The sequence below is a fragment of the Chenopodium album genome, chromosome 9 (assembly GCF_948465745.1).
Source record: "Chenopodium album chromosome 9, dcCheAlbu1.1, whole genome shotgun sequence".
Taxonomy (NCBI): Eukaryota; Viridiplantae; Streptophyta; class Magnoliopsida; order Caryophyllales; family Amaranthaceae; genus Chenopodium; species Chenopodium album.
This window is the reverse complement of record NC_137842.1, coordinates 62,813,585-62,838,748: the sequence shown is the minus strand read 5'-3', so window position 1 is coordinate 62,838,748 and position 25,164 is coordinate 62,813,585. Positions and strand designations below refer to the sequence as shown.

Here is a 25,164-nt window from a genome sequence, read left to right as displayed (position 1 = left end):
TTTATTTAATTAACAATTTTTTTTAGAGAAACATCACCATAAAAAGAATTTGTGTAGCAAAAAATGTCACTTTTCAAAAGAAAAACAAGGACCAACATAAAAAGTACTTATGATTGTTATGGATATGCAAGGGGAAACTAAGGGGGAGCATAATGTTAGGAATTTTGAGAAATTGGCCAATAAGATATACGTACACCTCAATTACGTAAAAAGGATTCCTACGAAGTATAATTTAATTAACAAAATCACTGTCAAATTTGTAGACCTTAATTATTTTAGTAACTGATTTTATTTTAGTAATATTTTGGTCACCAAGTTGAATTATAATTGATTCCTTAAAAATGTAATGGAAAGATTGACAAGTACTAAGCTATCACCTTTCTAACTTCTCACTGGCTAAGAGAGTAGGGGTCTGTTCTCTTCAGATTATTTTCATTTCAGTTTAGTTTCAATAATTTCACTTCAGTTCAGTTCTTAATTTCCTTTTATCATAAAATATTCAGTTCAGCTCAATTCAACCAATAAGATTAGACTAGGCCCTAGGAGTATATATATAATTTTATCTACTTCATCAAGCCTTAATCTATTCATCTTATTTTTATTTTATATCACAAAAATAAGTTATTATAAGAATTAATGAATTATTCAACATCAAATTACAACTACAATAATTTTAATAAGGTGTAATAAGTTCAAGAAATTTCCGATGAGATATTAATATAAGTGAATAAGGTGAATAATTTGGAGCTAAACATAATCAAAATAAATTTTTGAATGGATTTTTCTAAACATTCCATCAAAATACAAATATGAAATAGCTTACTAGTGAGTAGTGACTACCCATTGTTTGTTTTTTTTATTTTCCATATGGTGCACGTAAAAACTAATATTGTACTATGTTCAATTTTGTTTTATACAATAAGATATGAGAGGCCCCTCCTATCACATACAGGAGGGGGTGGGGGGTGGTGTGAAGATCGAACCCTCGTCACTGGGGGGGAGATGGAGGAACTATAACCTACCCTCCACTCCTTAATCCTCATTTGTACTATGTTAGAGTCTTAGGCTTTAATTCAAAAATACCATACACGGTGTGAGGGGTAATAAGTTTTTAACATGCAAAGCCTTAAAAACACTTGACACGAAGGTATGACAATTGACAAACTATTAAACAAGTCGACCAGAAAGCTAAGCATACTAGACAAATTATATTGTGGATTAAATTTTTCTTATCTACAAAACATTTCTAAGTTCCTTTATTTGCTCTTATCCAATACAATAGCAAAACGTGAGAAATTAATCAATGATTGTTAGTTCTTTTCACCTTTATGATTTTTCTTATCTAGAATATATAGTAGCAAATGTTACATTCATATCTTTAGTTGGGTCCTTAATATCTATTTTACAAACCAATTCTTGAAAAGTTTGTTGTTCATCTTAGAACCAAAAGTACTATTAGTTTTGATATTTTTAGTAAAAAATAATTATTATACATTTTCTTGTACTTCAAATCATCCAATGCACATCTAATCAGATCAGACCTCAATCCTCATGAATATTTTAATCGGTCTAATAATTACAGTTTAGACATTTAGAGCTTGTTCTCTTCATGTTATTTTCAGTTCAGTTCAGTTCAGTTCAGCTCCAATAAGTTCAGTTTAGTTCAGTTCAGTCAATTATAACAGGCCCTAATTAAAAGTGGGAGGGAAATGTAAATGGATCCCAACCCCTAAGTACCCTTAGCTTATTTAAGGAGATTTAAACTCAAACCTGTAAAATCTAAGGCAAGAAGTCTTATCAAGCAAGTCAAACCTCGCCGGACTAGCAACTTCTACTAAGTAATACTTCGTACAAGTATAATAATGTTTACTTTCGTTAATCATATCTGCAGAAACATATCGGCCCAACTAACTGACTTATCCTAATGTATAATGAAATTAAATTTGAATGGTTGGCTGAGGTAGGCCTTGATAATTTGCTAAAGATTGCACTAAAGTAATCAAATAATATCATACGTATAAAAATGATCTCACTTTAATCTTTTATCAAGCTGGTAGGATTTACTAAACTAATAATGCAAATTATAGTTTAGATATTATATGCCCTTTCTGTTAACATAACATACGTGATACGTGTATTATTTGTAATAATCAAGGGGAAGCAAAATATAGATGTAGGTCGTACAGCTACAAAAATACAAAGTAGTATTGAATTGAAAAAGATTTTAAGTGTAGTTATTGTGTATATTAAAATGAATATACCTCGATAATATAAGTTCACGAAAAATAAGTTTAGAAAAGGGTAGATAAGAGCTGCACTACGTACAATTTACAATTACAATCAAAATAATTTATATTCACTTACTTTTATGCGTTAATATAATTTAAATTTTAAAAATATATAAGTTCAAATAAGTTATGATAAGATTTTTAAAGGGTTATCAAAGTTCAACTCACAACTATACTCAAAACACCATAGTACCATACCAATTTTGCTCTTAATTTTGAAATTAAATAATTAGTATTGTAATATTGTGATTGTGAAACGACTAATCGAATATGTTCAACAATTTGTTGTACATTGAACGTTATATTGCCATAATAAGCCCCTAATTGCATAAGTGTTTTTACATATTAATCAAATATATACTACCTCCGTTACAGGTTATGTGCAACGATTAGACATTTCCCCTCTCGTTGCACATAACCTGTAACGGAGGTAGTATATATATTGATAGATATTATATTTAGGATAATATTTGCCACATTATAGGATATATTTAATATATATTTTGTATGTTTATATATAATGCTTATGAATGTTAGGATATTTCCTATATAGATTAATATTATCAATTTTCGAACTCTTAAATTAATGGAAAAATGGAAATTAAAAATCCAATCTTTGCAGTTTTTCCTCCTAAAAATCCAACCTTCATTTTATTCCACAAAAATCCAACCTTTATACCCCCCTTCATCTAAAGGTCCATTACCTGTTGATGACCGGTTTTTTAAGTTAGATGCCACGTGTCAACTATTAATAGGTCGATTATAATTTTAATTATTAAAAAAAAATTAATTAAAAAAAAATTAGAAACCCAGCCCACCCTATCCCCACCGGCCACCGGAATTCCCACCCTCTTCCTCTAAATTATCTAGCAGCCCCAAAAATTTCCGGCAGCCACCTCTTCCCCCCCCCCCCCCCCCCCATCTGACCAACCTCCATGATTTTTTTTTCAATTTTCTCCATCCTCCATTAAATTCGGCCACCATTCCTCCCCTTACCCTCCCTTTCCGTCCACAACCTAGCTCGCACCACCGCCCAACTCTATTTCCACCCTCAAAACCGCACCTGCTCCAATCCTCCAACCCACAAATACGCCAGCCACCAAGAAATAAACCCAGCCAACAACTCCGATCCAAACCCAAACCCCCCACAAACCGCCCAGCCACCAATTAAAACCGCCCAGCCACGAAAATACCTGCCCACAAATTAAACAACCTTTGGGCTTTGAAACCGACCGTACCACCCAAAAATCGTCGCCGAAAAACGTTGCAGTATCACGAATTTGGATGCGGTAGTACGTAGAGGAAAGAGGAAATCACTAGGGGTTGGATATCAGAGCGGCAAGAGGGTGGCAATTGGGGTTTCGGGGCGGCAGGTGGGTGGGTCTTGTGGTTTCAAGGGGGCAGCAGGTGGGTGGGTTGATTGTTTCCGTTTTTGTGGAGAGAGGAGAGAGAAAGAGGAGGAGTGAGAAGGGAAAGTGAGAAAATTAAAAAAAAAAAAATTAACCTGTTAATCAGGTTAAAGGTCAAATGGATCTGTTGGAGAAGGGGGGTATGAAGGTTGGATTTTTGTGGAATAAAATAAAAGTTGGATTTTTAGGAAGAAAAAGTGCAAAGGTTGGATTTTTAATTTCCATTTTTCCTAAATTAATTAGGTTTACTTCATTAAACTTAGCTTTATGAATTATACCGGTACACTTGTTATTATCATGATGAACAAGTTACGTGCATATCATGCACACTCTTATATCATACTACATATAAAAATTCAACCCAAACCTTTTACAATAATACAAAAAACAAAAGTAACTTTACCATGCATATGTTTGATTTGATTTTTAGAGAAAAATATCTCCCCTTCAGAAATTCTTCCATAATTTTTTTTTTAATTTTTTTATAAAACATTAAAACATATTTGGCATAAATATATGAACGGAATTAATTATTAGTAAGAGAATCATAACCGAAAGCAAATTAAACAAAAGTCAAGCTCACAATTAAGGAAATTCAAAGAATCTCTTGTTTAAAAGAAGGGATATAAAAATTGTTGTTAAACATTTTTAAAAAAAAAATTTAAAAAGAAAAAGAGTTAGGACTATTGAAGGAATAAACTATTAGACAGTTTGCAAAAGAACAAAGAGTAAACGTGAAGTGTGAAAAGTCATTGATAATTTCGTTTTTTTGGAAGGTCAGAATCTTATGCACTCACATTTTTAAGCTGGTTAAAAGTGATCAATATGTATTGGATTCTTAATTTTGATGGGTTAGATTCTTATTTTTGGGTGTAAGTTGGAGGAAAACAATTAAGCTTTATATGTAAACGCAAAGCAAGTTTATTTCAACTTATATTATCTAATACAAATAATAATTATTCTTCATTTCAACTTATTTTTCGGTAAGGGCGAAATAAAGTTTATTAGCGTGTTTTGTGCGTAGAATTTGTTATATAGATCTGGGTGCACCATATATTCGTACATCCAAGGGTATTGTTTCGATTATTATATCTTCAAATGAGCAAACAAATATCCTTGGATGCACCACGCACTTGAGTGTATATAACAATCCTCTTTGGTGTGCAATTGGTTATATTTTGTCCCGCATATAAAAAAACAAAATACTCGGTAATTCATATAACAATGACCGAGTAACCAATATAAGTATATAACGCTTTTGATCATATAACCTATGTAACGCTGACCGAGTAACATTAAACACTAATGAAGTAACTTCCATTATGTCACCAGTCACATATAAAAGTTGGTGAATAAAATTATCATATTATTGTCTTAATATTATATAACATAATGCGAAAATCAATTACAACACTAATATGGAGGTCGGCATATAAATATAAAGCACAATCTATAATTAATTAAAACCACATTTGTTCATTTTATCGTATATATCTTAATAATTTCGTGAAATACTCAACGTGGGAGATAAAGTTATATTTTCATCATAGTTTATTATATAGATTTATAATTCTAATGTATGGTTGATGACAAAAATTTATGATTTATTTAGTTAATATAATTTGACCACAAAAGTCAAATCTAAGACTTAATTTGTTGATGGAGATCTTAATAATGCAACAACTTTCACCGATTATAAGTAGGAGTTCATGTTCAGTGTATAGCTAATCGAGAAAAACATGTACGTAAATGGAATATGCTGAAAATTGTCTTTATTTTGGTTTTCGAATGACAAGGCTATAGTATACAGAAATACTTGCGTGGACCTGGTTCACAATAATATTATTGTGGACCCGAGGTTTATACACACGCAACTGACATTATATTGAACATAGTGACCTTTATTTTTAACATATTAACCTTATTTTTAACATAGTAACCTTTATTAAAAGTTGTATAACGTTTAATACTATTGTGAACTTGAAGTACGACGTTATGACCCTAATTTTAATATAGTGACCTTTATTATTAATATTGACCTTATAAAATATTTCATTAAAAAAATTAACCTCTTATAGCCTATATATTACCAAAATGACTTTTATTTTCAACATAGTAACCTTCATTTTATTATAGTGACATTTTTTTTTATTAATAAAACAACCATAGTTTCACTAATGTTAGTGGTCCACAATAAATTAGTGTGAACCAGGTTCATTTAAGAATTTGTATATAGTATAGTACTACGTGATTGAATTTTTTTTTTTGTTTTTTTTTATCTACTCATTTGCCTATTTTGAGGGTAAATTTTTGAAAGATAAAAATTCTTCCTAATAATATAATAAGTTGTTAAAAATTGTTGTTAAAACTTCTTTTTAATGAATCTTAACTTGTTCTCCATCTTCATTCAAAATTGTTTTAAAAAAATTTAAGTATAATGAGTAGATATACCATTCAGATAAACAAATTGTGTTTATTTGTGTCAACTTTGGATTATTCACCAAATAAATCAAGAATTATGTATGTAATAAAAAGTAGGATTGTAGTAATGCATTAATTTTTTTATCCAATCAGATCAAGTTCGAGCAACTTATTCGTGTATGACTTGGGTCAGGGTTGAGTTTCTCTTAGTAACTTCGAGTTAAGTTCATTGATTTACTTTTAGATTTGATAAAAAAAAAAATCGCATAGTTAATCAACTCGACTTACTTAATTTTAAGGGATGAAATTGGTTATCAATTCTCATTAATTTAGACTTAGTTTTTTGTTCAAATTTCTATATAAAACAGAGACATGAAAATTGAAAAGTACTACTCCGTATTTTTCAATATGAATGACTTGGATTTTCCATTTATTTATAAAGTTTTATTCCGTACACATGCTCACACTTTATACATAAATAATACACAAGTACTTATATATCTTCCGTCAATTAGACTAAATCTAATTGTAAAAGCTTATATCTAAGTTTAAAAATAATTATACTGCGTCCAATCACCCCGTAAGCATATTCAATTGATCCAATAAGACACATCTATACTAACATAGTAACATGCCTATCTCATAAATTCAAGTATGATTTACAATTTACATACAATACAAGGTACTCTTTTGGTACATTCCATAGATTCCAAACCATTATTTGGTGTTTATACACAAGAGAGCATGCAAATGATCAGAAAAAAAAACCTTTGTGTTACAAGCTCCATGAGCACAACACACGCATATAGATCCAAATTGAAACATAAATGACTCACACTCTTCTAGTCAAATGGCTCAAACCCTTGTTGTAAAATTCATGTACATACCTTATTGGTCCACTAACAACATCCTTTTTTTTCGAAAGAAATGTTTCCCAAAAAAAAAAAAAGAAAAAAGAAAAAAGTAAAACGCTAAATTACGAAAATACCCTTTACAACACTTACACCAATTCTCCTCATAACACCCACCCCTATAAATTCCAATTCCCATCACCCTTCATTCCTACAACTCTAGCTCAAACACACACTCTCCAAACAATTCCTTAATATTATTTTTTTAATTAAAAAAATTTAAAATATTAAATTACCAAAATACCCTTCTCACCACCTATAACACCCACCCCTATAAATTCCAATTCCAATCCCCCTCTCATTTCACTCAACCCAAAACACACACTCTCTCCAAATTATCCTCTAATCAAAACTTCATAATTTTCCCATTTTTCTAAAATCTAAAAAAGAAAAATGGGAGTAAACTCAAATAGAGTAGAAGATGAGAATCATTGTTTTGAAACAACTCTCAATATCATCCCAAATCACAACAACAATATTAATAATACAACAGCACAAACAATGGTGGTGCAATTACCAAACCACCCTTCATCTCCAACAGAATTACACCGTGTTTGTTTGCCACCAAAAAGAAGCACTCTCCAAAAACTAAAACACAGGGTTTCAGATATATTCTTCCCAGATAATCCATTCCATAAATTCAACAACCAAACATGGCTTAAGAAATTTATTCTTACTCTTGAGTTTTTATTCCCTGTTTTTCAATGGGGTCCCACTTATAGTCTTAAGCTTTTTAGGGCTGATCTTATTTCTGGCCTCACCATTGCTAGCCTTGCCATCCCTCAGGTATATTTTTTTTTTGTCTGGTTCGTGCACCACATACGTCGGTATTTTATTTTTATCAGAAAAACAAAGTTAGGAGCGCAAAAAACTTATATTAGTTTGTTATAAAAGTGCACAAAATTCTGTTTTTTTTTTCTTCTTCATATTTTTAAATTATGATATTTTGCTGGATTTATGACTTATGAATGAGTAGAGTATATGAAAATTAAGTAGAAATAGTAAATATCTAAATTCATGGAATGATCCATGATTTTAGTAGCTGGCCAACTTTATGCGTAGTACTACAATACAGTGATCCATAAGATATTTAATGCTTATAAGTAGCCCGATTTTAGATTTTTATTTTAATTTAAAATTTTTGTTTTATAATGATATATTGAATGAGAAGTCTTAGTCAAAGAATTTAATTAACAAAATCTTACATTACTTCATTACTTGGATTGCAGGGAATCAGCTATGCAAAGCTAGCCAACCTACCACCAATCATTGGCCTATGTAAGCTACTCATAATTTTTTTTTTTTTACTACATCCGTTTTTAAAAGTACTTCCTGTTTATACGTCGATTGTTCGTCGTGTAGATTCAAGCTTTGTGCCACCATTGATATACTCAATACTAGGGAGTTCAAAGCATTTAGCAGTGGGCCCAGTTTCAATAGCTTCATTAGTAATGGGAACAATGCTAAGTGAAGTTGTTTCTCCAACTGAAGAACCAATTCTTTATCTTAAGCTTGCTTTTACTTCTACCTTTTTTGCTGGTGTTTTTCAAGCTGCTCTTGGTTTTCTCAGGTTTGTTATTTTTTCTCCTTTTTTTTTGGGTTTCAACACCTTTTTTTTTTTGGAGAATATTCTAAGAATATTCTTTTTTGGGTGGGTTGGAAAAAATAGTTGAAACACATTTAATGGCAAAAAAACATCATTATGTATGTGATCTTACATGTGAATTGTTTTAGGCATAATATGTATACAACTTTGACAATTGGTATGTTTATAATCTATTTGTAAAAATTATAAGAAAAAATGTAAATATTTTAGAATACATCGTATTAAGATAATAACACATGATAAATAACTTACAACTTACAAATTCAAGTGATTTTTTCATAATTTTTATATGTATGTGATGGCATATAAGCGGTTTTGTAATATCACTATATTAACCGTTTTTTATCGTGAAAGATAGCTCTTGACTTAAAAGTGACGTCATTTATTTAGACAATACAAGTAATGTTTCTATAAAATAAATACGGAGTAAAAGTTTTTTTGAGAGTTATGAGCTAAACTAGTTGACAATCGACACCACCCGATGTCGGTACGTACTTCATACTCCGTACTATTTAAGACACTCTTCCACACTAAATGATGATAGTGCAATGAATTACTCCATGTTCCCAAAATAAAGAATTATATAGCGGTGGGATGATTAATAGAAAGAGCCAAAGGAATTTGGACTATTACAGAAAGAGATATACCCAAAATTGAAATAAATAATTTTTTTTAAAAAAATTTGTGAAAAATAAATAAATTTAAAGTAGCAATTTGTAATTTTGTAGTTGAAAGTAATAAATTCAAAAATCTGTGGGTTTAATTGCAGGTTGGGATTTGTGATAGATTTTCTGTCAAAAGCAACCCTAATAGGATTTATGGCTGGGGCAGCAGTCATAGTGTCATTGCAACAGCTCAAGGGTTTACTTGGGATGGTCCACTTTACTAACCAAATGCAGATCATTCCTGTTTTGTCCTCTGTTTTGAAGTACAAAGACGAGGTATTCTACGTGATTATGTTTTTCCGTATATATTCCTTCTCATTTTTATCGGTGTATACTTATACTTGTACTCGTAGGTCTTTTACGGAGTATAACCTACGAGTACAAGTATTTTTAAAAAAATGTCCGTTGTCTAGAACTGTAATTCTATTTAAAATTTTATAGTTAATGAATAGGGTTGATATTGATAATTTTTTATTTTTTGGGACGACAGTGGGCTTGGCCAATAATTTTAATGGGCTTATGCTTCCTTTTCTTTCTTCTTTCAGCAAGACATATTGTAAGTAGCATTTTGCTATTGTTTTTCTTCTTTTGTTTTTGTTGTTGTATTTTTACAATTTTATTTGATTTATACTATGTATTGACACATTTTTTGTTCTTTCTAATTTTTTTTTTTACCCAGAGTGCCAAAAGGCCTAAGCTGTTCTGGTTATCAGCAGCTGCACCATTAACATCAGTTATCGTCTCTACAATCATGGTGTTCGCTATTAAGCCAAATCCTCAACGTATCCCAATTGTAAGAAAATTATATAAATACTTGGATTTCATACATAAATTACATCATATTATATATAAAAAAGATGGTACATTTGAAGAATTTAAGGCATTGTTTAGACATCTAATAATATCATGCTGTTCTTTTGCAATATACTAGATTGGTCACTTGCCTAAGGGCCTCAACCCACCTTCAGCAAACATGCTCTATTTCAGTGGCTCTTATCTCGTTCTTGCCATCAAAACCGGCCTTGTTAGCGGCATTCTTGCTCTCACTGTAAGCATTCTGCATACTAATTTACAATCATGAATCATTTGTCCAACAATATACGAAGTACTTTTCTTGCAAAAGATCGAAACTTACATGTATATCTTTCGTCCCCTTTCTTATTTGTAGGAAGGAATAGCTGTTGGAAGAACATTTGCAGCCCTTAACAACTACCAAGTTGATGGTAACAAAGAAATGATGGCGATTGGTCTCATGAATATGGCGGGTTCTTGCTCTTCTTGCTATGTCACAACAGGTAATAATCTCATATTCTATAATCTATACTTGAGGAACACAGTTTATGATATTTTTTCCCTGATGTTTAGCTAATTATTTCTTCAAATCATAATGTGCAGGATCATTTTCAAGGTCTGCAGTGAACTATAATGCAGGAGCTAAAACCGCGATCTCAAACATAGTCATGGCATCAGCAGTCCTCATTACTCTTCTGTTCCTCATGCCTCTGTTCCATTACACGCCGACTGTTATCTTAGCTGCTATCATCATCACAGCAGTCATTGGTTTGATCGATTACCAATCTGCTATTCATTTGTGGAAGGTTGATAAACTTGATTTCTTGGCTTGTGTATGCTCCTTCTTCGGCGTCCTCTTTGTTTCAGTTCCTCTAGGACTTGCTATTGCTGTAAGTCAATCTGTTTCATACTCTTTAAGTAAAAGATCATATAAAGTCCTGTGAATGACAGCCTCATGATATAATGAAACAATCATTTTACAGGTAGGAATTTCGGTGTTCAAAATTTTGCTTCATGTCACTAGGCCAAACACAAATGTTCTAGGAAACATTCCCGGAACTCAAACTTACCAAAGCCTTGGTAGATATAGAGAAGCAATGAGGATCCCTTCGTTCCTCATCCTCGCTATTGAGTCTCCTATCTACTTTGCAAACTCGACCTATCTTCAGGAGAGGTTCGATTACTATCCTAATCTCATGGCATTCAAAAATAGATATTTATTAAATTTTAATTATTCTAACACAACTTGTGATACAGAATACTAGGATGGGTTCGAGAGGAGGAAGAGCGAATCAAAGCTAACAATGACAGCGTGATGAAATGCGTAATCTTAGACATGAGTGGTAAGTTTAAATCTAGCATCCCCTATTTTTTCTTTAGCTCAAGCAACTACTTTCAAGTTGCTACATAACGTGCCTATATTTTGAACTATGCACATCTCACAATTTTGTCAGTCACTTTCTTGTTACATATATTGTCGAGTTTGTCTAGACCAACCCTTACCCGACAACCCACCCTACACTGAATGATACGCGTAAGTACACCACCTAATTCACCTATTTGCAATTTCTTTTATGCAGCCGTAACAGCTATAGATACAAGTGGGATTGAACTGCTTGGCGAGCTTAGGAAGATGCTTGATAGAATGTCACTGCAACTAGTACTAGCAAATCCAGCAGGAAACGTGATGGAAAAACTGCACGTTTCAAAAGTCATAGAATCCTTTGGCACACAAGGGCTTTACTTGACAGTCGGAGAAGCGATAGCTGATATTTCATCATCATGGAAAGCTCAACCTTAACCAACCTCCAAGAGACAATTCAAGTAGACATAAAATATAATTGGAATCATTTTAGGTTAGAATTAGTCTAGCAGAGTTGTAGCAGTACCATAAATGTAACTAATGTGAACCATCAAGTTCCAGCTCTTTCAAGGAGGAGATTTTGAGGCCTTTTTTTTTTTTTAAAAGTAGGTCTTGGTCCTTTCGGAAAAAAATAATGGAAGAAAAGTTGCGCGAAATAGCCAAATTACCCTGTGATTACCTATTTAATAATAGTGAAAATTAGTGACGGTAGGCAAATACCGTTATTTTTATGTTCTTTTTCCTTCCATTTTGTCGTTTTCGCTTTCATTTTAAATAACCTTATCAAAAGAATAATTAATCTGTTGATTAGAAAGAAAAGCTTCAAATTTATATTAATGAAAGGTTGGAGAAAAGGGAAGAAAAGTGTGTATATAAATTTGGCTGATTAGTACAGATTTTTGACACAAAATGGGATACCCCATTAACAAGATTCTGAAAAATAATATTAGAAGAAACAACAGTACAAACCATTAAGCCAATTTATGAATGTTGATAAGCATATTATAGACTAGGTAACCCTACCACATTTCTACTTTTTCAAAATAGAATCAAATTTTTTTTTGGTTTCTTTTTTTGATAAATAGAAACCATGAAAACTGCCTTCTCATCTTAAAGATGAGTCAATCTTTATCAATCACAAAAAAAAAAAAAAAAAAAAAAAAAAAAAAAAAAAAAAAAAAAAAAAAAAGAAAAAAGAGCACTAATATTTTTGATATGATATAGAACTATAGAAGTCTTTGTTTGTAATATACTTTTGGTAAAATGCAATATTTGTGATGGGGCTCAACTTCCAACTTGATGAGTTGACTCTCTCAACCATTGACTGTAGGGTGTAGCAGTAATCACTCCAAAATTGATCTATCTCTTTGTCACAAGTGTATGATTTTATGTTTAACTACTTAAAAAAGTTAAAAGTTCACTAATTTCACAGTGTAAAAGTGCTTAAAATATAATAAATAATTATCACTATGATTGATAAAAGCTCAAAATATGAACAACCATATCTTTAGCACCATTGTTGAAACATTCTTATCCTTAACACCTTAACATAAATGCACTTATCTATGAATTTTGCCCAATGCAAACTACTTTTCAACAATTTCTTTTTAGGGACTCATGAGATGTACACTATTTACCAATCTCTATGGCGGAATCTACCCAAACGCGATGTTTGCATAACACACGATATCTTGACACAACCCAAAATCGGCCTTATACTTATAGGTCCTAAACGTGGAAGGTACAATTTCCTCACACCAACTCGCGTACGTACAAGGCAAAATTCATGCTCTAGAACATGGATTTGAGAACTTCAAAACTTTGCTTTGGGTGTACCTTCTTCATGTCCTATCAATGTATTATAGACTTTTGTAAAAGGAGATGGAAAACAAATGGATATGGCTAAGAGGGCAGCAACAATTACTGAGACAATTGGCTACTTTTTACTTGCTTCTAGATTTTACCTATTGATTGTCTCCACCCACAAAGAACAATGAAATGAAGATAGCATTTCAATAATTGTTATCTATACTAACTAAATGGATAATTAAGATGTCACTTCTATCTTCTTTTATGGCTCCACTTCGATTATTTACATAGATAATTCTGTGGATTTGGTACAGTAATTGTTAGAATATAGAGTTCTTGGTCTCAAAATAATGTCCTCTCTTTCGTAAGGAGGATACACTGAATTGAAAGCCGAAATAGCTTCTTTCAATAAGGCGGACATACAATTGAGTAGAGCATACAAATGTGATTCTAGTTGCGTAAAAAATAAATGCAAGCAAGAGTGCAGAGACGAATGCATGCACAAAAAAACAGACAAACAAAGAAAGCCAAAAGTTGTACAGGAGGAGTTCATGCCAGCAACACCAAAGATTTTCTATTGTCAAGAAAAAAATAACGGTACAAAACAATGGACAACCAATGAATCTAATTGAGATTTGATTAAATGAAATCTGAACAATTGATTGATCCTCTTGAGAAGATGCCTAGAGATTTTACAAGTTCTTGGAAAACTATGCGTACCTAGTAACAGCAAAAGCTCTATGTTTCAAAATACCTTTTTAACTCTTGCTAAGTGTTGCTCCCATGTGGAATCAACCAAAACAATAAGAGCTCCGTGTAAAGCGCTCCAGTCGATACATCCTCGTGAAATATAACTTGATAATCTATATATACTTAAGTTTCCTCCACAAGCGCCTTAGAGAGCAAAGCCACCAATTCCAAGTTAAGAATAACAATTTCTCTCACATAAGTTTTTCCGGTCAATCATACATCTGTACAAGCAAAGTGTCAAATTAGAACACAGTTTATGGATATAATTCATTTTGGATTTTCGGTCAATAAGAAAAACAATTGCACAAGAATTACATGCTCTCAACTTCGAATTTCAAGTTATATGCATTTCGACCATGAACAGAGCAACAAACTGATACCAAACACACTTCCCATTAGGCAAAGCAATCAACCAAACAACTCCCAAGAGATGAAGAAAAAAGCAATCATCTTCATAAGTGTTACCATTTTGCAAACTGAAACACCCTAACTTCACCTAAAGCTTAATATAATAATATCTGCCTAATCTGAATTACCAACTTCATCCCACATGAGACTATTATCCAATCGCACTAAACCAGACTATATCACAAAGTAATTCAACATACCATCAAGACTAGAAAAACCATACCCCATGCATATATCACAAGGTAATTCATGGTACCATCAAGACCAGAAAATTCCTATCCCATTAAGACCATAACATGCGATTAACACCTGAAACCCCCCAACAAGTTAGGAAGTGAATCCTACAAATTCCAGTCTGCAGCTGCCTCCTCTAGTAGCCACTGCAAACAGTCCTAAACCAGTGGATCTACAAGCCAGAAACACAACTCATTATAGACCTTGAAACATTAATGACAATAGGGGGATACAAGGAGCTCGAACAAATGACAGAGCATTCAGACCAAGCCTCAGACCTAAGGTCTTTCAAGCCCAGACTACTCATGTCACTGACCTAGTGGGGAATGATTTTCCATAGGTAAGACAACAACATTTTGAAGTACAGAAACAAAAGGTTCAATATACAAGCATTCTGGTCCAGTATAAGGGTATCATCATAATATATAACAGAATAATCACAAAGATGCCAGAATATACAAGCTAAGTTTAGGATGTTTGCTATCAGCCCATTTGGTGCAGGTGTATTCTAGCCTTGGAAACAGCATTAAAAAAATTGATTTGAATCACTAGTTGGTAATGTCTTCTCATATGTTCATTATTGGCACTTGCTAGAAAGAAAAATAAAAGAGCTAAGAAGTTAAGGATTTTTTTGAAGCAGCCATATAACGAGTATATCACAGATATACACAGAATAAAATATACAGCTACAGATCACTGAAAACTAGAGTTTTGAAATAAAAAAATTAAATGTCAAGGTGTAAAATGATTATTTGCTTACTTGAACGTAAACGAGTAATAGGAATCTCCCGAAGTTCACGTCTTATGCACAAGTATTCACCAAGTAATGCCATAACTGCAAGTCCAGCGATATTAACAATCCACCACGTAAATGACGAAGGCCATCCACCATACACAACACAAATGATGAGATGGATGATGTAGATAGTTGCGGAAAAATCTAAGCACTTTTTTGCCCTCTCGACCAGATAAAGTAGATAGCCAGCTCTGATCATAGATGAAATTTCATAAATTAGATCTTTAATGACATCTAAGAATTATGATCAATTCTAAATAAACTGTTTCAGAACTTAATATGCACTTGAAAAAGGAGATAAGAAAACACCAAGATATATCTTATACAAGTCAGCAAAAGATTACGCTAGGTTAGAAAGAATGAAAAGCTAGTAAATTTTCATTTCCATTACTGCAAAGGCATTATGTGGTTCAACCATCTGCTGATCACAGGCACCCATATCCAACCCCATTGGACTAAGTTCTAGTTCAGAACACTGATTATTGGTACAATCGCATTCTTTATAGGTTTGTTGATGTATTACAATCAAGTACTCACAGTCTACTCCATGCAAGAGAAAAGACAGCCCAATAGAAAGAAAAAATAAAATAAAATTAGTAGACACCAAAGGCATGAAACAACATCCCCCCTCCCCCCCCCCCCCCCCCCCAAAATAATGCTTAAAAACTCTGCAATAATGCATTAAATTCTATGCTAATTTGATTAATAAAATATGTAGTCTAATTTTTGAAGAAGATTCCTCAAACAAAATGCATCAATTGTTGTCGAAGCTGCTAAAAACTCTTCACAAGTTGATGGTGTTACCAAGTTACTACTGTCTGTTTTTCAAAGTCCAGATGAAAGGTGTACGTCCATTCAGTAGTACTTTCTCTTTCATCTTGGTCAGAGACCCATTTATTATCAAAGTTTCCAACTAGTCTTAAATTGTCTCCATAAGCATAAATCATCCCATAATTTAAGATGTTTTTTTTTACCATCCATTCTTGTTTGCAGCACTTCAATAGGATATATAATAGGTGTCTCAACACATCTACTAACATGAACAACTCCAAAGACAATATTCAGTCATGGTAAAATGCCTCAGGCTTCCAACTAGGCTGCTGTATAAAGTTGAGTCATTTAATTTCCTCTCCCCAATTTATTTTCATAACTGTCGCAACAGTACAGCATAATGGTTTGCAACTTTGCACGATATTCATTATAAACTTCCTTGGTAGCTTATTTGTGTAGTTCTTCTCTAAAACAGAAACTAAACTTTGATGTGGATCAACTTTTATTCCAAGAATAAAAATAGTATAACATCAATATCTAACTTCAAGCTCATCAACATCACAACATGTAAGCTAATTCTCAGGATATCTCCTACATACTCATATGGCCATTTAATCAATCCAAATAGAATCTTAATACCCCATCAATGCTGGCAATTCAGCTGTTAAATGCTTTCATGTCTTCAAAAAAAACTTTTGGTACTTCCACTTACATGTCTTAAGACTGAAAAATGTGGACTTAAGAATGAGAAAAAAAAAAAAACTTCCACACTTAGTTTGTAGCCTTTTTCTACAAAACAACACCCCCCCCCCCCCTTCCCTTCTCCCTGTCCCAAAAAAAAAAAAAAAAAAAAAAAAAAAAGAACCAGCAGTATTGCCCATTAATAAGATGCTTGTAACATAACCTTTATGAGAGAAGAGCAATATCAGACAAATCAGAAATGAAAAGGCAAAGAGTCCCTCTCAAATAACTTGAATTGAGTCTACCATAACCATTTACTTTCTTCTATTTAACAAGCCGGAGGCATCCACCATTGGCCAGAAAAGATGGCGAAGATGACATCTTCATATTAAACGTTCATATTATACGTCTTTAAAGGGACCAGTCCTCCTATGATATCTTTCAATCAAAAGTACCATATGCAATACTGAGAATCCGAGACAAATTCAAATCTAGCTCATAAAGCTAAATGCATTCACTTTTATAACTTTTGAAAAATCTACAACAAAGGTCTTTCCAATGCCAACTTGTAAGAAAATCTAGGCTCATCTCCACAAAAAAAAAAAAAAGGGGTACAATAAAACATAATGATCTGCTAATGAAAAACAAGTTCCTAACAGCACAAAAGCCCATAGCGTCCATAATAGTCCTTAAAAAAAGGAGCAAAACCTAATAGTAATCACATAAATAGGCCTAAGAACCTTCTCTTAGGAGCAATCTTTAGATGCCTTTCACTCTGTCTAAAAACTTCCCTAAATATTTTACCGCTAAGACTTATTTCAAAGGAGCAAACAAAGTAGATTAGAATCCATGCCCTTGTTCATCCATTCATGTTCTACTAGCATCCAATGCCTTCAACAATACTCTTATTGACAAAATATAAGAGAAAGCTAGGAATAGAGGAGTCCAGAGTCAAACTTCTATGTCACTAATATTCTTTAACATCCTCCTCACTCAAAGATCTTTTACTCATAACTACTTATGTCTTGGTAGTTGGTACCCACCAAAAAAATAAAAAATTCTCAACTCTAAACTATTGGCCATATTAAGAGGCGATCTGATGTTAACTTCCAATTGTCTCATCACCCTTTATTCATGAAATAAATACAACTCCTCTTGTTAGCCATTTTGGGAGCTAAAATGAAAAATTGTTTCTTACTTCATACATCTAGCTTTCGGTTGCAATCACAGAAGACATTACAACTAGTCCTTAGAACTGTGCTCTTCCAACAAAGCCAAACTAGTACATAAAACACAACCTATCTAACAATCTCCTGAATTGGACAACAGTTTTGACTCCATCAGTCTATGATTCATATGCTTCAATATCCACATAAGAGCAAACCAATCCAGCCCCTACAAGTGCACTGAATTCTCTTGAGTGGAGTTATATATTTAGGTTACAATTAGCTACAATAGCACAAACCCACCAAACCCCTCCTCCAACATGTGCACAAAAACAGATCAACCTCAAAGCCACATTACAATGACACTATATCACAACTGCGTACAACTACTCATCAAAAAGAAATTGACCAAAATCCATAATTGAGTACCCACCCTTCTTTAATTCTTTTCTGTGATTTGAACTACAACAAACACCTAGTAACAAAAGACTTTTATATTTGAACAATTTTCAACAACCACCGTGAAGCATAATCATAAATCTAAAATCAGATCAAACATCATTCTTAGTAGTTAGTACAGAAAGCACCCTCATTACTCTTTCATAAAACTTACCAAATCAATCAACCAAATCACCAAATCTATTCAACTTCATCAGCCCTCAAGCATCTTCAGAAAACTGTCCTACCCCATTGGTCCAAACTAGATCATAATTCTCAAAATATAAGTTCAACCTAACAATAAAATACAAGCCCACCTAACAAAAATAAAAATAAAAAAACCCCAAATACAGCAAAACATCTGAAACTATGATTACAACATAATTGATGAATTATAACCAAAATTATTAGAAATTGAAACAAATTAAGAAAATGGGCTTACCCAGCAAGGGAAGTGAGGAGAAAGGAAGCAATGACACACCAACCAGTGACGGTAGAAGCAGTAACAGCGGCGAAATCGAAGAAATAAAAGAGGCTCATTCTTGAAACCCTAGTTCCAACTAAAAGGGCAAACAATAATCCCAGTGTTACATAATACAAACATTGCAAACACACAATTTGAGCGACGATCATCCATGGGTCCCACACCACCGCCCCAAAGAACATGACTCTAATTTCTCTCTCCTCTCTTTCTGTCCTACTAAAATTCGATCAACACTGAATTTCGATCACAGTAATTAGGGTTCTACGGAACCCATGAAACCAAAATTCGGATCTTTTGGATTAAAATCGACGGATCAGATGTGAAAGAAAGATTAACAAATTGGGTGAATGATGAAGATCAAATTGATCAGATTTGGGGGAGGAATTGTTGCAATAGTTGAAATTAGGGTTTCAGAATTGTGAAAAATGAGTGAATCGGAAGAGAGAAGGGGGAAGAAAGGAGACCGTTGAGACACAGCTGATTCTTCCACTTCACATAAACAGAGAAAGAAAGTGAGGAGAGAGAAAATGGGTTTATGTAAATTAATTAACATAGAATATTCATCAATAGACCGCATAGCGCAGTGGATTAGCGCGTTTGACTTCGGATCAAAAGGTCGTGGGTTCGACTCCCACTGTGGTCGAATTTGTTTTTTAGTTTGTGATCTATTTTTTGCACGGGTTATAATTAATAAATAGGATTACTCTATCGATTTCTAAATAAATATTCGGGTCTACTCACTATCTAGTTTATCTTATTTACACTTATTTTAGGTCTAATAAGTTCGGTTTATTTAAGATAGGTCAATTCAGGAAAAATAAGTTCAGATAAGTTTTATTTAGGAAAAATAAGTTCTCACAAGGGTTACCTAAGCTAAAATTATAATTATGAAAAAAAAAAAGTTCAAAATATAATTAAAATAAGTTTTTAATAATCTCTCTGGTCTAGAGTATTGAGAAGTAAGTATTGTCAAGGTAGATGTGATGTTGATATGTTCTCTCTAAAGCAAGATTCTTCAAATGCTTGGAGAGGTATTGTGGAGAATTTGGATACTCTTCGAAAGGGTATCAAATCAGCGGTTGGCAATGGGTTAGCTACTAATTTCTGGTGGCATCGATGGGCTACTAATGACCCTTTGATGGAATATGTAGTCGCTAGACCCCCTGATGATATATTGGAATGCAAAGTTAATCACATGTGGGATGAGAATCGGGGGTGGAGATGGGAGTTGTTTGCGGACTACCTTCCTACTGACATTCTCAAAGTGATTGAATCTCATGAATTAATGCTTGATGATGTGGCAATTGACTGCATTACTTGGAAGGGTACTCCGTCTGGGGGCTTCTCAATCAAGTCAGCCATCCAAATCATGCGGCATACTCAACCAGCTGAAGCTGAAGATCGAACTATGTGGAAGCACATTTGGCAATTAAAAGCCTTTCAGAGAATTCGTTTCTTTTTATGGTTAGCTAGTCATGGAAAAATAATGACTAATGCAACTAGATTCATGCGTCACCTAACAGGGGATCCAAGATGCTTTGCGTGTGGGTATGTGGAGGAGAGTATTTTCCATGTCCTAAGAGACTGCCCAACTGCCAGATTAGTTTGGAATAAGTTCGGAATTAATTTCGATGCTAAGTGGCTGAGTACCTCTGCTAGGCAATGGATTGAAGATAATCTGAGATCGACGAGTGCTAGCGACAGTGAAGACTGGGCTCTTATTTTTGCTACTACATGCTGGTGGATATGGAGATGGCGAAATGAGCGTACTTTCAATCATGATGTATCTATTCCTTTGGATCATAACGCCTTTATTATAGCCAGAGTTGGTGAAATCCGTCGAGCATTCGATAGCAATATCATGGATAATGTTTTGGGTAAAAGGAAATATAGAGAGACTCTTGTTCGATGGGAATTCCCAATAGAAGGTTGGGTTAGACTCAACACAGATGGTGCTTCAAAAGGTAATCCGGGTCCAGCAGGGGCTGGAGGCGTTATCCGAGGCCATAGAGGGGAACTTCATGAGATGTTTGCAATCAATTGTGGAATATGCTCATGCACTAAAGCTGAACTGTTGGGGGTTATGAGAGGACTAGCAATTGCGTGGAATGGGGGGCATCGGTTAGTGCAAGTTACAGTCGACTCGGAGACTATAATCCGAATGTTGGTGGATCCAACTCCTCCCAACTCTCCTTATTTTCACATAATTCGAAAATGCAAATCTCTAATCACTCGCAGTGGTTGGAAGGTTACCGTTGGACATTGTTACAGGGAAGCTAATCAAGTGGCAGATAAATTAGCTAACATTGGAGTGGTGTCAACGGAAAAACTTATTCTCTTTGAGGCGGTCCCGGAGGATCTTCGTGCCGTTTTATTGGAGGATTTAGGAGGGGTCACGAGGCCTAGGATGGTGCCTTTGATGGGCAATTAGAGACCTCGTTTAGTTGGAGGATAGTAGTAGTATTTTTGTGTTTTGATTTCTTGTTTTTTAGTTTCTGTTTTTTGCTTTGGGTCCGTTTCCTTTCTAGTTTGTATTAGCTTTCTCTTCTTTTTGGGGCTTGCCCCTCGTGTGCACCAAAAAAAAAAAAAAAAAGAAAAAGAAAAATTCGAATAAGTAATATTAAATTCATATAAGTAAAATTCAAATGAATAGAACACATTCTTAATTTGAATTTTAGCATTATTCACGAAATCCTTTTTTTTTTTAAAAAAAAAAAAAAAAAAAAAATTCACAAAATCCATTTTAACCAATGCTAATTATTTATATATGAAAAAATAGTCACATTTGCGTCAAATTTGTATAGTACATAAATGTTATTTTTTGGTGTTGCACTTAACTCCTTGAAATGTATGCAGTTGATTTGATCATGGATTCATGGGGGTGTGGCCAGGGCCCTGGGATGCGGTAGTGGTGTGCTGTTGAGCATTGTTTCTTTAGTATGATTGATTTGTATATATAATACATGTTAATTTTTGAGATTCTATATAAAATCAAACATGTACAATTAATAATTCGGGTATTATCCGAGAATATAGATGAAAATGGATAGGGTTTGGGTGTATAGGGATTAGCAATACCTAATGTGGACTCAGTATTTTTGTTCCATACTCATACCCTACCCGAACCATTAGGGTCTTAAAATTTTAAGACCCTACTGATCCAATTTGGGTCCTTTGCCAACTATTAAAGTACACAATATACATAAGAAATTAGTTCTATTAACATAAATGAAGGTTATTATTCTATATGGGGTTGACCGTTATCAACATACACCATAAATTTAAACTATTACTTAACCACATTCTTTTTGAGTGAAACGTTTGATAGTTTAATGATTACATTAAAAAATAATTGACAAAGAGAAAATAGTAATTACACAAAGTCTTATATGTAGCTGATCACACCGTGTGACCAGCCACTATAATGGTTACTTCGCTAGTGTAATGGGAGTTACTTGGTCATTATTAATAATACAATAAACTAGATTAATCCCATGCGTTACACGGTTTAAATAGATTTTATTTGTTTAAAATAGTTGTCAATATTCTTTATTTAAAAAAGTGTACTCCAATTTTTTTTTTGGTGAAGGATTCAAAAAAGTGTAATCATAATCTTATTTATTAATTTTGAAAGAAATATTGTAATTGTTTAGTTTTAGAACTTAGGAGAAAAAAAATGATGTCAAAAATACTTTTTGCGAATTTTCATAAGAAATTGACAAGTGTAATTTAATGGTGTCAGCATGTTTTGTTTTAGTAATAGTTAATAGATAAAAGGAAAGTCCTAATAAGTGAATTTAAAATTCTTATTAGGATATATTAGGATAATTGAATAATCTAATTTATTTTTGTTGTTTTATTAGTACTAATATATTTTATTATTAAAAAAATCTAAAACTTTCCTTTTATTTTAAAATAAAAATCTTAAAATTTTCTAAAAAGTAAAATGAATAAACTTTCTTATAATAATTAAAAAAAAAAGGAAATATAAGGGATAGGATAGTATCTAGCTTTTATTGCCGGTTGAGTAATCACATTTTACCCTTCACAAACAAAAAAAAAAACAAAAAAAAAAACAAAAAAACAAAAAAAACAAAAAACAAAAATGTCAACCTTATTTCTTCTACCTCCGTATTGTCTTCCATTACACCCACCATCATATTGTCCCCGGCTTCTCCGGCAACCTTGCATTCCGCCTCGAGAGTTTATTAATTGGCTTCCTCCAATTCCCGGCTTCATAAAAGTTAATATTGATGCAAAAGGTTGGTTATGGAGTAGTTGCAAGAGATGAACAAGGTGTTTGGATTAACGGATATTGTGGGTATTATCTTGATGATCAATTTGACAAACATGTTGGTCCGAAAGCTGGAAAAGTTGTTAAGGGAGAGATAAAAGCTATATTGGTTGGTCTCTTAATATCAAAAGAAAAGGATTTCAAACAAGTAGTCATCGAATCAGACTCAAAAAAAGCCATTGATATGATAAATGCAGTAAACAATAAAACCATGTACAAGTATTCATGGTTAGATAAAGAAGCTGTGGATATGGTATTGGAGTGTAGGGAATTGGCGAATGAACTATGTTATTGTTGCTTTCAACACAAGAAAAGGGAAGGTAATTTTTGTGCCGATAAAATGGCTGAACTTGGCACTCAAGGAAGTGAAGTTGAGCAGAAGTTTGAGCATCCTCCGGATGAAGTGGTTCCGTTTCTAATCGCAGACTATTATAGATTTCCGTTTCCAAGGGGTATTAAGATGACCAAAAAAGAAATCTTAAATATTTGTGACTACTTAAGTAGTTAGTTGCATTGTTGTAAAATGTATGTAATTAATTAAATTACTGTATAGTAATGATTAATTAGGAGGTGGTTTACTTCGAACTTAGGGGTTATTTGTGAGCTTCTGATCTTAATTTAGAAGATCATCATATCAAGTATTTGTTTTGTATTCTTTAATTTTCAAAGAATGAATGTCGTCGTATGTACTCGATCATAATGTTGTGTGTTGCGATTGCTATTCTAATTAATTTGCAATTGGAATATTATTATATATATGATATGATCAAGAATTCAAGACTGTTCATTGTTTGATTTCCAATTTTAATTCAGAGTATTACTTATGGTATGATTCAGATTGCCGGTCTTTAATTTGTTCATTGTTTATTTTTCAATCTTAGAAACAATTTCAGATCAGTATATAAGGAGTAGAGTTCTTTCGTGTAGCTACGAGTCATACGACAACATATATTACAAGTACTCCTATACATTTTACCTTTCAATATTAAGAAATCTAATATATATATATATATATATATATATATATATATATATATATATATATATATATATATATATATATATATATATATATATATATATATATATATATTATATATAAATAAAGGGGAGTTTTTTTCCCGAGTTTTTAGAGAGTCACGTAGGATTTAGTTTTCTCGGCGCGCCATGTAGGATTATAAATCTTAATAGTAGCCAATATTTAAAAAAAAATCAAATAAAACGTGTATTGCACGGGTTCATCTAGTTTATAAAAATTATTCCAAAAAAATAATAGGAAATATAGAAGTTATTCCAAAAAAAAAATTATGAGAGTTGAGGATTGAGGTTTTGGAGAAACCTCATTAAATGACTGTGTAATTATATATTAGATATACTCCCTTAATAATTGGACCGAAAAAAAAAAAATAATACTCGTAACATTTTGAAATCTATATAGAACAAGGAAAAAACATTAGATATATTTAAAAGAACATGGGAAAAAAAAGAACATTATTGATATTTATAAAGAACGCGAGCATAATATGTTCTTTAAGTTTGATTATTATGTTCTTTGAGTTTGAAATATATGTTCTTTACATTATATAATATGTTCTTTAATGTTAAAAAAAAAAATAAAAAAAAAACCGAGTAACCAGGAAAAGAGCATGTTCTTTAATGTATTATCATGTTCTTTTTGTAAAGATTTTATATTCTTTGGCTAGAGGTAATCAAAGTTAGACCGGCCCAGCCTGATTTTGGGCAGAAATTTTTCGCCCCCCAAATCGGGTCGGACCCAACCCGTAAATTTAATTTTTTGAGCGGGTTTGGTAATGAGTTTTTATGCATTTTAGTTTTTTTTTTTTACTCGACCCGAAAAGCCCGCACGGCCGGACCATT

General features: G+C 32.8%; 3 protein-coding genes and 1 non-coding gene across 5 annotated transcripts; 3 read left to right on the top strand and 1 right to left on the bottom strand.

Moving 5' to 3' along the window:
* Positions 1 to 7,216: 7,216 nt before the first annotated feature.
* LOC145560095 (putative sulfate transporter 3.4) lies at positions 7,217 to 12,186 on the top strand. 2 transcript variants are annotated; one of them, XM_081621353.1, is made up of 12 exons: positions 7,219 to 7,815; positions 8,259 to 8,307; positions 8,392 to 8,599; positions 9,405 to 9,576; positions 9,791 to 9,856; positions 9,980 to 10,093; positions 10,232 to 10,348; positions 10,469 to 10,595; positions 10,696 to 10,982; positions 11,076 to 11,266; positions 11,350 to 11,435; positions 11,673 to 12,186. In XM_081621353.1, the coding sequence occupies exons 1-12, from the start codon at positions 7,423 to 7,425 to the stop codon at positions 11,891 to 11,893; spliced, it is 2,031 nt and encodes a 676-aa protein (XP_081477479.1). In that variant the 5' UTR covers positions 7,219 to 7,422; the 3' UTR covers positions 11,894 to 12,186. The 2 variants fall into 2 exon arrangements, with proteins under 2 accessions (XP_081477478.1, XP_081477479.1); XM_081621352.1 differs by having other exon boundaries at positions 7,217 to 7,815; positions 9,791 to 10,093.
* Positions 12,187 to 13,812: 1,626 nt separating this feature from the next.
* On the bottom strand, positions 13,813 to 19,452 carry LOC145560094 (uncharacterized). Its single transcript, XM_081621351.1, has 3 exons — positions 18,951 to 19,452; positions 15,417 to 15,643; positions 13,813 to 14,235 (listed from the first exon to the last, which is right to left on the bottom strand). Exons 1-3 carry the CDS (start codon positions 19,172 to 19,174, stop codon positions 14,228 to 14,230), a joined length of 459 nt encoding a protein of 152 aa, XP_081477477.1. The 5' UTR covers positions 19,175 to 19,452; the 3' UTR covers positions 13,813 to 14,227.
* Positions 19,453 to 19,561: 109 nt separating this feature from the next.
* On the top strand, positions 19,562 to 19,635 carry TRNAR-UCG (transfer RNA arginine (anticodon UCG)). Its single transcript has one exon. It is a non-coding gene; the product is annotated as a tRNA-Arg (tRNA).
* Positions 19,636 to 23,245: 3,610 nt separating this feature from the next.
* LOC145557899 (uncharacterized) lies at positions 23,246 to 23,794 on the top strand. Its single transcript, XM_081619076.1, has one exon. It carries the CDS (start codon positions 23,246 to 23,248, stop codon positions 23,792 to 23,794), a length of 549 nt encoding a protein of 182 aa, XP_081475202.1.
* The last annotated feature ends 1,370 nt before the right edge of the window (positions 23,795 to 25,164 follow it).

What these genes read in the sequence shown, in the direction of transcription:
- LOC145560095 (XM_081621352.1), top strand. Translation starts at nt 7,423, where the DNA reads ATGGGAGTAAACTCAAATAGAGTAGAAGATGAGAATCATTGTTTTGAA. An exon ending in ATCCTCAACGTATCCCAATT is followed by an intron (nt 10,094 to 10,231) that starts GTAAGAAAATTA and finishes GCAATATACTAG; the next exon opens with ATTGGTCACTTGCCTAAGGG. An exon ending in TTCTTGCTATGTCACAACAG is followed by an intron (nt 10,596 to 10,695) that starts GTAATAATCTCA and finishes CATAATGTGCAG; the next exon opens with GATCATTTTCAAGGTCTGCA.
- LOC145560094 (XM_081621351.1), bottom strand. Translation starts at nt 19,174, where the DNA reads ATGTTCTTTGGGGCGGTGGTGTGGGACCCATGGATGATCGTCGCTCAA. An exon ending in CTCCTCACTTCCCTTGCTGG is followed by an intron (nt 15,644 to 18,950) that starts GTAAGCCCATTT and finishes ATCTATGATCAG; the next exon opens with AGCTGGCTATCTACTTTATC.
- LOC145557899 (XM_081619076.1), top strand. Translation starts at nt 23,246, where the DNA reads ATGCAAAAGGTTGGTTATGGAGTAGTTGCAAGAGATGAACAAGGTGTT.